Here is a 16,918-nt window from a genome sequence, read left to right on the forward strand (position 1 = left end):
TATTACTTTCACAACCATTTTCTATGTTGTTTTGAAATGTAACCCCAACCCTAACCATACACTTGCATTCAGGCAGATCTCTTTGCTGGGGTGTGTTGTGGTAATGCTCATGTTACCACTTTGTGCTTATATATGTTATGAAGACTTTGCCATTTATTTTGAATGACATCCCAATGCAGTTGCAAAGCACATGCATTACAGCACACCACAAAACATGGTAATGCACCAGCATGCACTGTAGTTCACTGCGTTAAAGAAAATGGCACGTGTCCATTTTTTAGAACAACTTGTTGCCTTATAATGCCAAATGCAAAGTACAATAATGCCAACAAAGCATGCATTACCGCAGAAAGATGTAAATTGGCCCTACATCCCAGGGTGGTTGAAACAAGCCCTTCTTTTAATCTCTGGTACTTGCCTTCACCAAAAGGGCATTAGAACTGACCCATTTTTGTGGGTGAGGGGTGAACAAAGGGTAAGAAAATACTTGTGTTTATAGCAACAGTACTTAATCCAGATCAAAGGCAAGGATCTTGCTTTACTTCGTCCTAGGTGTCATAAAATCTATATAAACATATAAATGCAGCTTGTTCGACTTGGCTATAACATGCCCCGGTGCCTTGTAAAATGAAAAGTGTCTCTTGATGCTTTTGGAATGTAGCGTAGACAAGTCTGCCTTGTGACAAGTGAGTGCTACGCAAGTTGAACTCCTACCTCCGCCGAATCACTCAAGAACGTAATGTACAATTCTCCAGCAAAAGAAGAAGAAAAAAAAAGAATTGCGTTCTCATTCTCCATTCAGGCAACGAATGCCAGAGGCAGTTAAGCGGGTGAAGGATATGTATCACAAAACGTCCAGTGTCATGGCACGCTGCCAATTGATTTGCTGACCTTCAACACGACAGACATAGTCCTGACCCTCATAACACAAAGCCTAAGGGGAAATGGCACTGAATACCGATTCCTATATCCTGTTGTTCTGCCGTCTAAATTACGTGCTAATTAATTACCAGTGGCATCTTTGGCATTGCCTGTCAAATTGGATTAAATGTATCCCTTCAGTGTGCAAAAAAAAAAAATCTGGTTTTCCCAGCCAGTCCTAAGTGTTGATAGGCCTTGTACAGATCAATGGCTTTGCTGGAGAGTTGGTGGTGGCTTTTAAATAAAGAAAAACACGACTCAGGAACGTCACAGTTGATTTATAGACTTTCATTAGCTGTTTGCCACCTGCATCTTCTGGTCCCTGCCTGGAATCAATTAGACAATTTAATATCATTTATTTTACAAATTATTTTTTTTTTGCAGTCTCATATGTATTGGTTTCTGAGGTATGAATCACAAGCAATATTGGCCCGTTACATTTTCTTGTATCGGAAGAGTCTTAAAACAAATAATTTTTGCTAAGTAATTTAACAGGACCTGTTTTAATTTAAGGAGAAGCAATTATGAGAAGAAATGTTTTTTTTTTGTTTTGTTTTTTTGTAGAACCAACTACAAAAAAACTGAAGGTATACCATATGAAGCATTATTTTACAATCAAATACAATATCAAATTTAATTAATACAATCTGTACATTATTATTATTATATGCAATACACCTTTATAATGTTCTGCAAGCTGATAGGGGTCAGCCCAATGCTTTTAAATCATTAAAATCATTTTTAATGCAAGCAATGTAAGAACCTGAATCTGTCCTGCTATCAGCCTCTTGTGGTCCCCATGCAGCAAAGCCCAGACTTTGGAAAAAGGATCCAGGCAGTCAGGCTGCAGTTCAAGGCATATTCAGATGGATGGAGAGAGCGGAGTGATGGGCTTTTCAGTGTTCATCTACTTCTTGTGTTGTTCACTCATAGTGGGAAGCAAACCTTTAAGTGTTACTGAAATGAATATAGAATTCAGGTCTCCTTCACTTCCAATTAGGGCTGTGTTGAAGGCAGAGCGGTGTGCATCTCATTAATGAATGGACATAAATACCACTCTTTTGCCAGGTAAAACAGCTCTTGTGCATGTGCTGAGATGAACAAATTAAGCTACTAATGTCAAAACAGCAGCAAAACCATGATGATAAAATTATGTTGTAAAAGTCTTTGCTGCTATATTTCCTACCCCTTATGGTAACTTCTAATAAAATATTTATAGGGGCTGGCATTTCTGAGTTCTTCTGAAAATGCTGGATGTCTGGCCTCAGTAGTTTGGGACTTCTGCCCCTTATTCCTGTTCTGGATCAGTAACCATTAGAGTTTTGTCTTTGTTGGATCAACATAATCATCAAATTGATTTAAAAGTTCAGTAATTGTAGCACATGTTTCTTCATTACAAGGTGTTTTTAGTTCAAAGTTGCTGACCTGATAAGCAGCCCAAACAAACTGATGGAACTTGCACAGCAAGCTGACAACGCTGTTGCAAATTCAGAGATAGTGGCCTAGTGTTGTCAGGAAGTTTTAATAATGGCAGGAACTTACGGTTTGACACCATACATACAGTAAATTGTTTCATGTACAATTTCAGTATTACATGTACAGTTTCAAGTGTCCAACTCCGAGTTCTGTGTTCCTGCCCACTATTATGTTTGGGTCTTAAAACCTAGTTCAACCAAAACATGGAATTATCTAATAAACCAAGTTTGGGACACAAATGTAAAAGCTGGAAGCTACACAGTGGGAAGCGTTCTGAAAACCATCAGCATCCTGACAATCATGGGAACAATCTCAACTGTGTACTTTGACAAAAGGCTTTAATAGTAATTGTTCCCATTGCCTGATGGTTGTCAGGTGTCATTCCCCAAAATTGCTCCTCACTCTGTAACCCTCTGAGCTAATATAGTTAGTTTGAATATGAAGTTAATTTGGTTTATTTAGAACCGAACGTTTGATGTTTGGGTCAACTCCAATTCTGAAAAATAGATTTTAGATTGACATTTACATTAAGACAGTGAATTATAATAGTGTATATTTTAATAAAAAAACTAAATGGTATTTTAACATTTACTAATGTTTTTGGATGGGTGTCACAAGTGTCCAATCTTCATCAAACTCCAGAGATATGAAATCAGGGAAAGCTTTCATTGTTGCTTTTTTTATACATAAAACGGTTTGTTGGCCAAACAGACCGCTCTGCAATCCTCATTGTTAGCCCGCTTGGTTTCATCTTTTTGGCCTAATCCATCTCACTTTATTTCATTTGGTTTTTCACACTTATCATTGGGTCATGACAGGATTCAATTGTGTTTTGACTGTAATTCTATTAGTCAGTTTTGGACTGGATGGCGATGTTCTTCTCTTGCTAGGGTGGAAGTGCTTCGCACATGCACAGCGACTGACTTCTACAATATGACAGCGTATGTTTTCTCATATTTGCGCCTAAATCAAAATTATATCAGCATTAGCCTTATGCTGATTTGAAATGCCGTCCGTCACAGCTCCACTTTACAGTGGCTGTGAACAATGCGGTTTTAAACTGAGAGTGACATTTCAATTCAATGTTCAATGTGACTTTTTATTTTTTTGTTTATTCTAAATATGAATAATATTATATTTATGCAAGTGTAGAGAGTGTCAGAATCATCGGAGGGAAGACACGGTTTACAAAGGTGACCTGGTCTGGTAAAAACAGGATACTGTAATAGGATGACATAGAAATATAAACAATTGACACCTTTATTTTTCTTTTTTGCAATGGCATCATCAATACCCAACACCCTCACATTCTACGGAGAACAATACCCATAATTTCCTTTCACTTGGCCTGATTAAAGTTATCCTAGGCTGGAGAAGATACACTTTCATCAGTGAAGTTGGGTAATCCAGCAAATCTGGAATGGATCAAGTCCAGAGATAAAAACATTTGCTAACGACTAAGAAATTACTTTTAGAAAATCCATTCCAGGTTTGCTGGATTACCCAGCTTCCTAATTTTTATCCTCCATCTCTCCAGCAGGAGCCCCCTGATTAAATACAACTCCTCATGTCCTCTCCCATGCAAACTAGTGCAGCAGTGGATGAAAAGATTGATACCTCCCCCAGAGTTTGGTCCTCCTTTTCTACATACCCTCCTTCTGTCACTCACAACACTTCAGTTCTGCTCTCTTCTTGAGTGTTGCTTGACATACAGGGTGTGTTGGAAACTAAAGTGAGATGAGAATGCACAGAAGAGGGGGATCCAACACTTGAGGAAGTAGTATGCAATTAATTCACCACCGCTGTACTACATTGCATGAGGGGTTGGGACTGCACTTGTTATATGACCCCCAGTGGACGAACCTCCTGGTCTTAAGGTTTACCATGACCATGGGTAGGCAAGGAGGGAAGATCAAAATTTTGCGTGGGTGGGCCCATGTAGTTACTCACTTGATCAGAGATAAAGAGAAAAAGTCCTGGTACCAGTTCTCCTCAAACCTAAACATAAAGTATACAGTTTTGTCTACATGTTATTTTGGATCGATAAAACAATTAACATACAATGTTATTCTTCATGATCGACTACTAGTATAACATGTACCATCCACTTATCCGTTAATAAATTAGTACTACTTTGATCAATATTCTTACCAAATGATGATAAATAGAAAATGTATTTTTGATTGAGTTTTGATCAACATTTACTTTTTCACCTAAAAATACTACATAGTGTATGACTGCCATTAATGTGAATCTACAAAAGCCATACTTGCCCTACATTTCTTTACTGATGATGAAAACTTGCAAAACGAATTTGGATTTGAACATGGTTAGATCTAACATACTGTAGCTATTATGTGCCCAAAGTCTAAATATGGAGACATCATCTTGATAGATTTTTGGGTTGGCTGGTTCTAGGGGAATTTGACCTCCTCCTTTTCTATATCAATAAATATATAAGGAGATTTTCTTCTTTTTCTGATGTTATTTTTGGACTTTAAATTTGTGTTTGTTTCTTGTTTCTAGGAGCTGCATATTGTTGATGGGGACCTTTTTTTATTAGTTGAAATTTGTGCTACTTAGATCTAAAATAACTAAAACAAGTCATTTAAAAAAAATATTCTCCTTACTGCCTCCAAACAACAGCTGGATTAGAACCGGCACGCACTAAATATTTTGCAGTTACACAATAAAAACAGCTCTAATAAAACATAATACAAACCAACATTTATTATTAGTAAAAAAAATTATCAATAAAAAACTAACCTGATAAGATACAGATTCAGATCAAGTGATTTTGTAGTTTTTATAATTTGTATGATTATGTACACATTTCTCCCCATCCTTATTTATAGTGAGCATTTTTCTTCAAACTAGTCCTGTTGGCCTCCATATGATTATACATTTGAAAACAGATTTACTTTATTTCTACTGTACACCAGACAGTTGACATGCAAAAATGCAAATTATTCTGTTTAAGCCAAAGGAGTAGTAGTTTTAGTCAGCCTAATAACTAGAATTTTTATAATGCTGACATTATATGTAGTACTTTACATAAAGTCCATTGTCCTGCCACTAGCTGTCCTTTGAAGGGGCTCACAATCTTATGAGATCAAATGTACCTAACATAGTCGTATTATTATTATTATTATTATTAGTCGTATTCGTATTATTATTACCATGATACTGAGCTGCATGTTTTTGGAATTGTGCTCAAAGGACAACATAGCAAGGCCTCTGACCTCCAGTGCAGTTAGGCAATTTAACTTGGTCAAGGACACCCCCCTTCCAGCAGAACACTCATTGCTATGTTTTTACCTCTTCCAAACATATTCACGGTATTGAGCTGAAGACACGGTATTAAGCAGAGGGTACTGCCTTTTCTATCCCAGTGCAGCATCAGCTTTAATTGCCAGGGAAGTCGGGCATTCCTAGCTTTCCTTTGCTGAGTTGGGACTACGTATGATTGTGTCATACTGGCACGCTCAATCAAGATGGCTTGAGATCATTAGGAAATGGAAAAAAAGAAGGAAGATGGAGGGCCCGGTGCTGGAATGGGGACAGATGAGTTGGCCAGATTAGGTTACGCTTTAAGGGGCATTTACATAATTTGGCCCAAATTTTCTTGCCACAGTAAAGCAACGGGAGTTTGCTTTACAATTTGATGAAATCTTCTAAAAGAGCACCAGTTTCTGGGTGTTGAAGGCAATTTTTTTTCGAGGAAGCCATGATGTTGATACCAATTTTTGTGTACAAAGACACTTATGATAACCATCAAGACGTTAAGCTTCCCTAAACAAAGTAGTGAACATAATCTTTAGTAACTATCTGTAAATTTGGTTATTAAAAAATCTCTTATATATCAGTCAATCATTTCCTGTTGTACTACAGCACAGTAAGTGAGGAGGAGTCTTGATAGTGTTTTAGCTCTGATTTATTGCACCTATAATTTGTCCAGGGCAACAATTCACTTTTGATTGTTTTTTTCTTGTAGCCCTTTAAATTTCATATATGCTCACCCTAGCTTCTGAATCAAAACTTCATATAGATCATCCAACAGCTGCATTCAGCCCAAAGCTCGAGCATGTTGCTTTTTATCAAACTGTCCTTCCTACATAAGATTACCATGCATTTCATCACATTTAACAAACTAGAGATGTGGCACTAGTTGTCCAGCCATTTATAGATAAAGGATGCTGAACGTTATTGGCACAATCTACTAGCAGCAATTTATCTCTCTTCCCAGGGTGTAATTCCCGTACAATTTGGTTCCTCATCCGGTAACATCTGTATCTTTACACAACCTGTCTGAGTGGATTTGACAAATCTGTGTTTGGGGAGAGATATGAATGTTCAGGCGTGAGGCATACTGAATGCACAGAAATTTTTTATGGTAAAGATGTCCCCGGTATATATTTGAAAATTTATTAGACATGTATTAATGCAGGCAGAGTTAAAGGGCTTAGAAACATAAACAGAAAGGGATAAAAGGTGGCTGGCTAATCTCCAGTCATACGGTAATATCAATTCATTAAATCCATAAATCAGGAACCACTGTAGGTGTGCTCATTAGGGTTAGGTAATTCCTTGTAGCCAGGTTCAGGAGAGCCTGTGTGGTGGGGTAGAGGAATCTTGTTACATGATTCTGTGCTGCACAACAGTGCCAAGTGGGGTGTTAGATCCAGTCAACATACTGGCATGCTTTTATTTGTGAGGAATTAGGTGAATGCCAAAAAGATAAAGAAATACTTACTTACATTGTAGACCTAGGTCCTGGATAGCCAATGCAGGACCATCAGTGACCATTTGCCCTGCATCGTAAGCAAGGATATGGACAAGATGAAAGGCAACATTGGTAGGGATGAAGAACAACTTTCATAGGACTGGTACTACTAAAACCAGCAAGATGAACTGTCAAGTTATTATATCTACAGATCATAGTATATTAGCATATCAATAAATTAATATATTCAAAGAAAAACAATAAGAAGAAATGCTGTTTTTGTCATGAGTGGTCATCAGTAGAATTGTTCATTTCTTACACTGTCCCAAGCCTGAACAGCAACAGTGGTGGTCCATAGGAAATGTGTTGATTTACCTTGAGTAAGAAAGGTGTCCAACTACAATAGTGTCCAGGAGCCAGGAGAGGAGTCCCTAAGCACTGACGGTCAGTAGGAACTAAGTCCTCTTATATTGATGGTCAGTAGGAACTATGTCCTCTTATATTGATGGTCAGTACAAGAGAAGGCACCTAACACTGATGACCAGAAGGAGAGAAATCCCCTGACATTGATGCTCAGTTGGGGATGGGTCCCCTTTATGCTGTTAATCAGTAGGGGAGGAGTTCCCTTACACTAATGGTCAGTAGGAGAGGAACCCTTTACATTGGTGATCAGAAGAAGAGGAGGAGGGTCTTTATTTTGTTGATTATCAGGAGAGATACCCCTTTACTTTAGAAAAGAATGACCTGCTATGTTGGTGGTCAGTAAATTGACTCCTGCTGAGTGTGGTCAATACCTATACAATGGAGGTACTGCCAAGTAGGAAATCTACCCACCGATGCTCACTGCTTAGAACTCTTATCAATCTCTGAAGGAACTTCATGGAACCCTTGTTAAACCAGGCTGGATTACAATATCGAAAAATACAAATGCATGGGAGCATGTCTTTAATACTAAATATTTGTTCTCATGTTTATATAAAATTGGCCTAGTTATGTCACCCTTGTTTCTCTGTCAAAACAAAATGATAAACACAATTCAAGTGAATACAAACATACGGGAAACACATTTCACATGGAGCAATCATCCAAATGTAATAAAAGCAAAGACTGGAGATTATTTTTTTTATTTTATAACAAAAGAGGAAGAAATGTTATAATAAATAGGATTATGTCAGGACCCAATATAATGCTATGAATACCCTGTACTTGGTCTAGTCCTGCACTGTGGTTTTTCTTTAACCAGCTTCATATGCCAATACAATACTATATAAGTCACCTCACTCCTTCCTGGTTCTTTAAACACAATACAATTGTAATGTTGATTATGTTGTAGTTTATTGTATTTCTGTGGTCAATCAGCAAGTATGGCTATTTCATTTCCTTACCTTAAAAAGCCATCAGATTAGGTGCCATTAAATCTTGCTATATTATCCAAAATATTAATGCATATGGAATTTAAAAAACCTAGTATGTAATAAAAGGAGGGGTATTCAAGAGCAAGTTAAATTTGCAACATGTCTAAAAAATAATATATGAGCTGCAGAGTCACTGTTGGGGGTGGATAAGTCAGTGCTAGAATAGAAGAGCAGAAGCTGTGCAGAGTCTTGCATGGAGTGGGCAATGTGGCAATGCTGCTTCTGCATAACCAAATATGTTGCTGCTTATGCTGCAAACTTTAAGGCTGAATTGCTCCATAGTACCTGAAACTACAGAAGTCATTAAGGACATTTTTTGAATTCCATTTGCTTTTTTAGAATATGTGACAAATACATGCCTATCTTTGCCTACTAAGGGGATTTTGCATTACAATAACAACAACAACAACAACAACAAAATCTACACAACTTTGAAGAGAAGTATGGTTGCTAACAAATCACATGACGTGAAGATCACAAAAGCTGCACTATGTGTACTGTATGATATTTCCAGTATTGGATTTTTACACCAGAGCCTAATAACATGTAATATTCTTTCATGTTTATCTCACTTGAAAAGAACAATATACAGTAGATACCTTTTTTTTGTATCAGGGAAAATTAGGAAATGTTAAAGGAATGTCATTTTTTGTTTAATTTTTTTTTTCTGATCACCATGTTATTAACATAATAATACCAAATTTATGAAATTCAGTTTTTTTTTTTGTTTTTTTTTACGATAGTCAGTGATTGATCACGGTAACCTTATTATCTTAAACTGGTGATCACAAACTCGTGAATTGGTGGTTAGAAAGCATTGAATATAGTATAGATCACCACTTTTCCCAACCTTATCAGCCCATAGACTTACATAGCTAGCCATGCCCCCCCACAAAATCTTCCCCTCCCTTTGTAGTGCTACCAGACACAGCCTACATGAGAGTGGCAACTCTGCTCTGAGTCCAGGAGCAGTGCCACATTGTTGCCACCCCATCACAGGAGCTTTATGTAGACCTCACTGAAGGGATCCCCAGGTATTTGTAGGCAACTATATATATTTGTATATATATATGTGCTACAAAACTTGTTTTATAGGATCACCTTTAAGTTTTATTAGCTTGAAAAAGAAATCTGTTTATTGTGTACATAAAAAAGCTACTACAACTTCATCACCTGGAGTGTAAATATATTGTAGCATAAGGCTACCCTTGTTTACCATTTATTCTTCACCTTCATTATATTTCAAAAAAACCACGCTAGCTAAAAACAGAACTAGTTAACCTTATTGTTTGTTAATAAAGCAAATCTGTCACTTTTCATTTTACTGATAATAAATATCCTCAGTGTGAACTAAAATACACAAAATAAATCAGTTTTCACAAAAGGATATTTAAAGGGAAGAGCCAAAGGGTGTGCTAGTTTTAATGGCCCACCCAATGTTTCTACTGGCTGGTGGTCTGCACTGTGCTGCATATAATGATGGCAAACCAACAGATATTAACCAAAAAAACAATCACTGCAGCAATTCTCATATATTTGGATGTGATTCATCCAACTCATTCACTCCTTTAAATTACAGACTATTGCTAAATTACATACAGGGGTGTGACTAATATAGCTCCTCCACTTCCATTAAACCCCCACCTTTTTAAGAAAAATGTAAAAACATTTTTTCCAGAGGTCACATGACAAACTTGGTCCTCTTCCACTGATTTTGGAGGTCCTGAAGTCTATAGAGGATGGTAGTCATGTACTTAATGTAAGTGTCATTGTCTACAAAATCCTCCTGTGAGCTTAGGCTGATATGGTAACCCTGTATATAAGTCCTTGGCCTCATAGGAGGTAGGTTAAAGTGTAAGTAAGGTTCCACTTTTAGGTATCCATGATCAGGCAGGTCATTATTACAGAATTCCTCTGCAATAACATGTCTTACCTGCTTCATCACCCTGAGTTTCTGGCAACAAAGCTGAGCTGGGAAACCTGGCAATGCTGGCTTTTCTTACGTGTGCCTGGGATGAAAGACTTTACATCATCCCAGCATGGCCAATCAAAATTGCTGAAGGTTATATATTTAGGTTTATATATAAGGTTTTTTAAATATTCTGGATTTCATTCAACCTGAAAGGGAACTGGTGCTTTATGAATGGTGCTGGATGACCGGTCGCAGACTGTTGGGAACAACACTGGAGAGATGGTAGGTATTGCAGTGAAAGATTTTGTTTTTAATTATTAATATTTTATCACTAGTGCTACTGATTTTTTTTTAACTTTAGCTTTAATAAGTTGAATGAAAAAAAAAAAAAAAAAAAAAAAAGGAAATTAGGTTGTTAACTTACTAAGGTGAAATATAAACCTACGCAGGGAAATTTTTAAAAAATAGGATTTTCCTCATACATGATCGGATGGGTAAAGTCAGTGGAGCTTCATGTCATTCACTAAGCTAAGTGAATCTCTTTAATCATTAAATAAGTAAATTGTGTGTATATTTCTAAATGTACCAAGTTTCAGGTCTAGATGCGTGTGTTATTTCCTGATTATTCCAGCTTCATTTTTTCAGTTTAAAAGGAATGATGTATTATGTGTGTTTGTGGTATTAACAGATTTTAGTGTGATTTGCTGGGACTTTAGTGAACTTTAAGGTTTGTACTGTATGTTTTATCAGTATGTGTGAAAGATATGAGCCACCTGGGGTAGAATATGTGAGCACGACCACGGAATCAAAAGGTATTAGATCGGTGTTTAATGTTATGGAGATTTAGATTGATTCTATTTGACTTTGAGTGTAACCAGATTTTCACAGCAACAAGATATTAGCTTGTATATAGTTAAAGACCCACTCCAGCTGCTGATACATTTACCTATGCAGTTCTTCATCTGCACATAGTTTAAAAGCTATAGGGCATACATATAAAGTGAAAATTTATTCTTCACTCCTGCAAGCTTCTTCTTCACTGTGTGACCCGACACCCGAATCTGCATTTTGGCCATGCTGGACCAGCAGTCCTGCATTACACAGGAGGACAACAAGGGCCAACACACATTCCAGAATGTTAGACAGCTGAGAAGAGTTCTGGCTACTGGGAAGTAAGGAATAACCATAGTGTTCATACCTATTTCTCCAACCTGACCAAACCAAAATTTAACATATGCAGTGCAGAGGGATGAGACCCTACTGCATAAGTACATTTCAAAGCAGAAGCTTTAGCTTTAAGTGAAAAACATTGGAGTAGAGTAGGCAATGGTTAAAACCATTATCATGTTTTTCCATTTTTTAATTACAGAACAGAAAGTAAGTGCAAACCTTTCCACAGACAGTGGAAATCAGTCGGCAAGAACATTTTTTCTCTGTTCCTGTTGGTGACAACTGTAAAATGCTGAATTTCTTGTCACATTTTGCACTGTTAACAATAGTCATCAGGACAAAGTAAATCAGAATAAAGCAGGAAACTATCCAATGTGTTTCCAACATTGAAAGAAAAAAGTAATGTATAATACATCCTTTATAGCTTTAAATGAAATCTGCCAAACTGCTGTTCTTACTATTAAAATCAGGGCTGTTTTGTGAGATGGTGTTACATAGCTGCTCTAAGGCTAATAACATAACATTTATTAATATTGTACCAACTACTTGCCTACCCTTTGTTTTAGTTACACATTTAAAATATGTTCGTTTATTTCCTTTTATCTAACAAAAACTATTTTTGCTCATAGGAAAAACATCAGTTTTGCCTAAAAAATATGCAGTGAGCCAGTTATGTGGCCTAAAATGGAATAATGATTAGTTATTGTACATCTCTTGAAACAATGCTTTATTTTAGGAAAGGACTGAGAATCTTCTGATTGTGGGTATTCGGATGTAGCTGTTCAGGAAAATATCAAACTGATTGAATGAAAGTGATCAAAAATTAAATTCTCCAAGCCAAGATAATTTTAAAGGAACCTCCAGCCAATATAGAGCCAGTCAGTAAGGCTACATATGTCTGTTTTTGAGTTTCAGAAGTTCCATATATTAAGAAATATGAATCCAACTGAATCTTTTTCCAAGCTTAAATGAAACAGGTAACAGGCCCTTTATGGAAAAAAGCTGTGAGGTCAAATCTCTTTATAGACTTTGTGTTTAAGTAGAGTCTACAGCTGCTGACACCTTTGATCTGCACTGCGACTACTATTCCCCCACCTACTAGATTGTAAGCTCTTCGGGGTAGGGTCCTCTCTTCCTGTATCACTGTCTGTACTCGTCTGTCATTTGCAACCCCTATTTAATGTACAGCGCTGCGTAATATGTTGGCGCTATATAAATCCTGTTTATTATTATTATTAATGATAATAATAATAATTAGTTCCAAGCAGTAGTGGATGAGGATGATGTATCACTTGGCCATTACATCACATAGTCGGAAGAGAATGTCAAACATGTTTCCAAAAAATGCTGTCAGAGCAGTCACAGCTACCTAAAATAATGATGCAAGAAGAGACTACAAAGGAGGAGGGAAATACATTGTATACAACTTCTTCAATAGCCTTTTTTAGTTTGTCATGTGGTTACCCTTTAGGGCTGAGGTAGAAGAGTACATTCCCTGGTAAGCCATGCATGCACATGAGATGACATGTATAATAATCTCATATTTATGATGGCAGGCAGATGGTATGATATCAATGACTAAGAAGGTTAGAATGTGAGCCCCAATAATGATCTTTTCCACCAAGAAAAGTGGTATTGACCAAGGCATCCAGAAGTCTTAACTTGCTTCACTCTTCCTTCTAAATTGACATGAACTTGCTAGGACAGCAGAGCCAACCATGCAAGAGTGATTTGCAGAAATATTGTTTTCTTGGTTCTCATCAAGAAAAGTAGTATTAGCCTGGTCATCCAGAAGTTTTAATTTGTTTCTGTCTTCCTTGCTTGGATATGCAAAAGTGACATGCGTGGATACATCAACCATGCAAGAGTGTTTTGCAGAAATTGTTTATCCAGAAACAAAATGGCAAGTTGTGATATAATTAGAAAATCTACTTCAAATATGTGTTAAACCAAATTAGTTATGAGCCAACTGGGAAAAGCTGTGCTTGATCTGTCCTTGGAAGTTAAAAGCACTACTGTAATACCAGCCTTGTACAATGCAGATCCTACAACATATCCATTGTGATTTCATGAAATAAGAAGAAGCACTAGGCCTCTCACTACACATTGTTTAGTAAATGCTCCAGAGATGTCAATGTCCATAATAGAGTCTATGAAAGAAGGACTTCCATGGCTCATCACAGATACTACCACCCAAAACATCCCTCCTCTGATTATTTCAACTCTACTGGGCTTGCACATTTTTACCAAGCAGCAAATAAGTTTTCCTGCGCTGGTTTCACTGTTCTCTGAAGATTTTGCCTGCAACTCATTTCCTGTTTGTATCAGCACAGAAAGACCAAAAGACATTTTTAAAAATTGTAATCAAATACTCGTAAATTAGGAAAAAAAACTAAACATAAAAGAATACCCTAAAACACCCAAAACCCACGTTCTCTAAATCAAGAAAAAAAAATATTTTTTTCAAATTTCACCTAGGCAACTCAGTGAGCAAAATTGAGTTTCCGCTTCGGTGAAATTCGCTGAAGGCAAAATCGGCAATTTCACGGCAAAATCAATTTTTGCCGAAATTACTCTATTCATCCCTAATTATGGTAATAAAGCTGCTGAAATGCCATTGGCTAAAATCTCTTCATAAAGCATGACAAGAAGGGAGAGAAAGAACCAGAAAGGTAAAAAAGAAAGTCTGTTTTATCGCCTTGGATGGACACTGCAGACCATCATTTTCTTCCTCGGTTCCTTGAATTGTTTATCTTCAAATCTGAGTTGCTTTACAGTTTTCTAATCATCAAGTCCAGATGTTTTGTGACATAACCAGAGTTTTCCTTTAAGTGGATTAAACCACACATGGTGTGTATCAAAGAAATTGTATTTTACTGGTTAAAAGCCAGTATGTTGAATGTAATAGTTTAGCTATAGCAGGAACTTGCTAGGTTGGGTTCATATATTTCTTGGATACTTCAACGGATCTCCCTGCTATAATTCCCCACATTGCTCTGGTCCACTTAGGAGTTTTGAGAGTTAATGTTAATCTTTATGTGTTCAACGTCTCCTATTACAATCTGGACAACAAAAAACAATAAATAAAATAAATCCAACAGCTTGGGTAAACAGCCTGAGAATGGCTATAGCAGATCCCGCAACTTAAGGTCAATTGTTGCTCCACTTAAGATCCAGTTAAGGTATAGCAAAGTGTTGCTTACCCCTTTGCTCTTTGGCATCTGCCATGAACTGAAATATATTTTGAATTGACTTGGCCATTTAAAACAATGTTGCCTTTATTATAGACAAACTTCCCAAATATGTGTATAAAGGGGGGGAGCAATCAGGGGGAAAGAAGATGAGACCCTTGGTATAGGGTCAGTAAGGCAAGTGCGTTCAAACTAGTTTATTATGTCCGCATAAGGTAGAAGGTGATGGATGCTGAGGAAATAAGGCCTAATTTATTAAAACTCCCCAAGCCTGGAGAGCATACATTTTCATCAGTGAAGCTGGGTGATCTAGTAAATCTGGAATGAATTTGGTGCAGGGTTCAAAACATTTGTTAGCAAATAGGAAATTATTTTGAAGAAATGCACTCCAGGTTTGCTGCATCGCTCAGCTTCACTGATGAAAGTGTATCCTCTCCAGTCTTGGAGAGCTTCAATAAATCAAGCCCATAGTGTTTAACCTGCATATATCAAAAATAATTCACTTGGTAGTATATATCACAGGGAAAGGGTGCACCGTGGTTTGAAGTGTAAAGACTCTTATGAGATCAATATTGGCCCATAAGGGGAAGGGGAGCAGCCTGCATCTGTGCATCATACAAATTGGTAAGATTTCCCTTTCTGACAGGCAAGAATTTATATTATTTATAATCTTCTTTTACAGATTGCCTCTAAATAACTTTGTCTATTATAACAAAATGGTCTCCCCCCCCCCCTTCCAAGTAGTTTAGCTTCATATTCGCTGAGCCTATGTCTTTCACAAAATGTTCTTTTTGTTCTTTTCTTACAGGATCGTTATCAATGCATCTACGAATCTTATGTCCACGCAGAGTCTGGGAATTGTGTTTGGACCAACTCTTCTGAGACCTGAAAGTGATACAGGAAGCATGGCTGTCTGCATGGTTTATCAAAACCAAATTGTAGAACATATGATAACTAAATTTGAGGACATTTTCTGCTAAGTTTTGTACTTAAAAATCAACCCCGTCATTAAAAAAAATTCTTTTCCACCCACCTTTAGCTTAGATTTTATTTTTTAAAATGCAAAAAATTTAACCAAAATTAATTTCCTGCACCCAAGGTCACAAGACAGGTAGGTGTAGATGGTATTCACGATTCACATTACCATCACATAGTCAAAGGGTCTTGTAGTCTTAAAGGGGAGGCATTACGAAGCCAGGATATAAGGTGTGAAAAGGCAGTCATGTGGCAGTGCATTCAATTTTTTGGGGTAGTTTTTTTATTTCAGTTGTACCAAAAGTTGTGTATCTTAATCTTGTATATCAGTACACCAATCATAAATAAAATGACATACATATTAGAGTTTACATATTTTTTTTTTTTTTTTTAACTTGCATTATGTATTCATTTGGTTGTTTGTTTTCTTTAATATATATAAGTTACACTCAACACAATATTCAGTAAATAGTAGCTAGAATTGTAATTAAGAAGCAGTGTTTTCTACAAGTATATACAGAACATTTCTATGTCCCCCAAGTGTTTCCTTTATGAGTACAACATTCAATAAAAAAAACATTTTGAAAATTTCAACTAAAGTTTAATTATTTCAAACTTTCATTATTTCCCAGTCGATAAGAATATTTAAAACAAAGTACAATTAAAAGAAATTTTAATATATATTATAGTCAAAATCTAAAATATAAAAACAGCTAAAATATATTGTCATATGTATTAAATAGGTACACATTAAATAGGTTAAATTGTGTTTTTTTAAACTAAAATAAAGAACCAAAAAACCTTATTTCATTAGATAGATATGAAATATAACCCATGAATGGATTTTGCACAACAGTAAGTACAGTCATTGCAAAACGTCTGCTGAGTTGATTTACTACTTAGCTGTGAATAGGTTGCAATTTGATGTGCATGTTTACCTGTATTTACAATACAGAGGAAGGACATCTATATTTTGTATTTAATAAATGAAAACATTGGGCAACCTGGGTGATCCAGCAAATATGAAATGGATTTCTTAAAATTGTTTGGTTTGGCAAATTTTGTTTGGCAAATGTTTTTAGTCCTTATCAAATCCAATTAAAGTTTGCTGGATGTTAGAAAACTTTAATAAATT

General features: G+C 36.4%; 1 protein-coding gene across 2 annotated transcripts in view; it reads left to right on the top strand.

Annotated features, from left to right (window-relative positions):
• Positions 1–16,382, top strand: part of ARHGAP15 (Rho GTPase activating protein 15) — a 309,490-nt gene extending 293,108 nt beyond the window's left edge. For both annotated transcript variants that reach the window (XM_072418118.1, XM_072418119.1), the window contains exon 15: positions 15,617–16,382. In XM_072418118.1, coding sequence (XP_072274219.1) covers positions 15,617–15,788 — 172 coding nt within the window. In that variant the 3' untranslated portion in view covers positions 15,789–16,382. The remainder of the gene's footprint in view (positions 1–15,616) is intronic.
• Positions 16,383–16,918: the final 536 nt, after the last annotated feature.

The sequence above is a fragment of the Pyxicephalus adspersus genome, chromosome 7 (genome assembly GCF_032062135.1).
Source record: "Pyxicephalus adspersus chromosome 7, UCB_Pads_2.0, whole genome shotgun sequence".
NCBI lineage: Eukaryota > Metazoa > Chordata > Amphibia > Anura > Pyxicephalidae > Pyxicephalus > Pyxicephalus adspersus.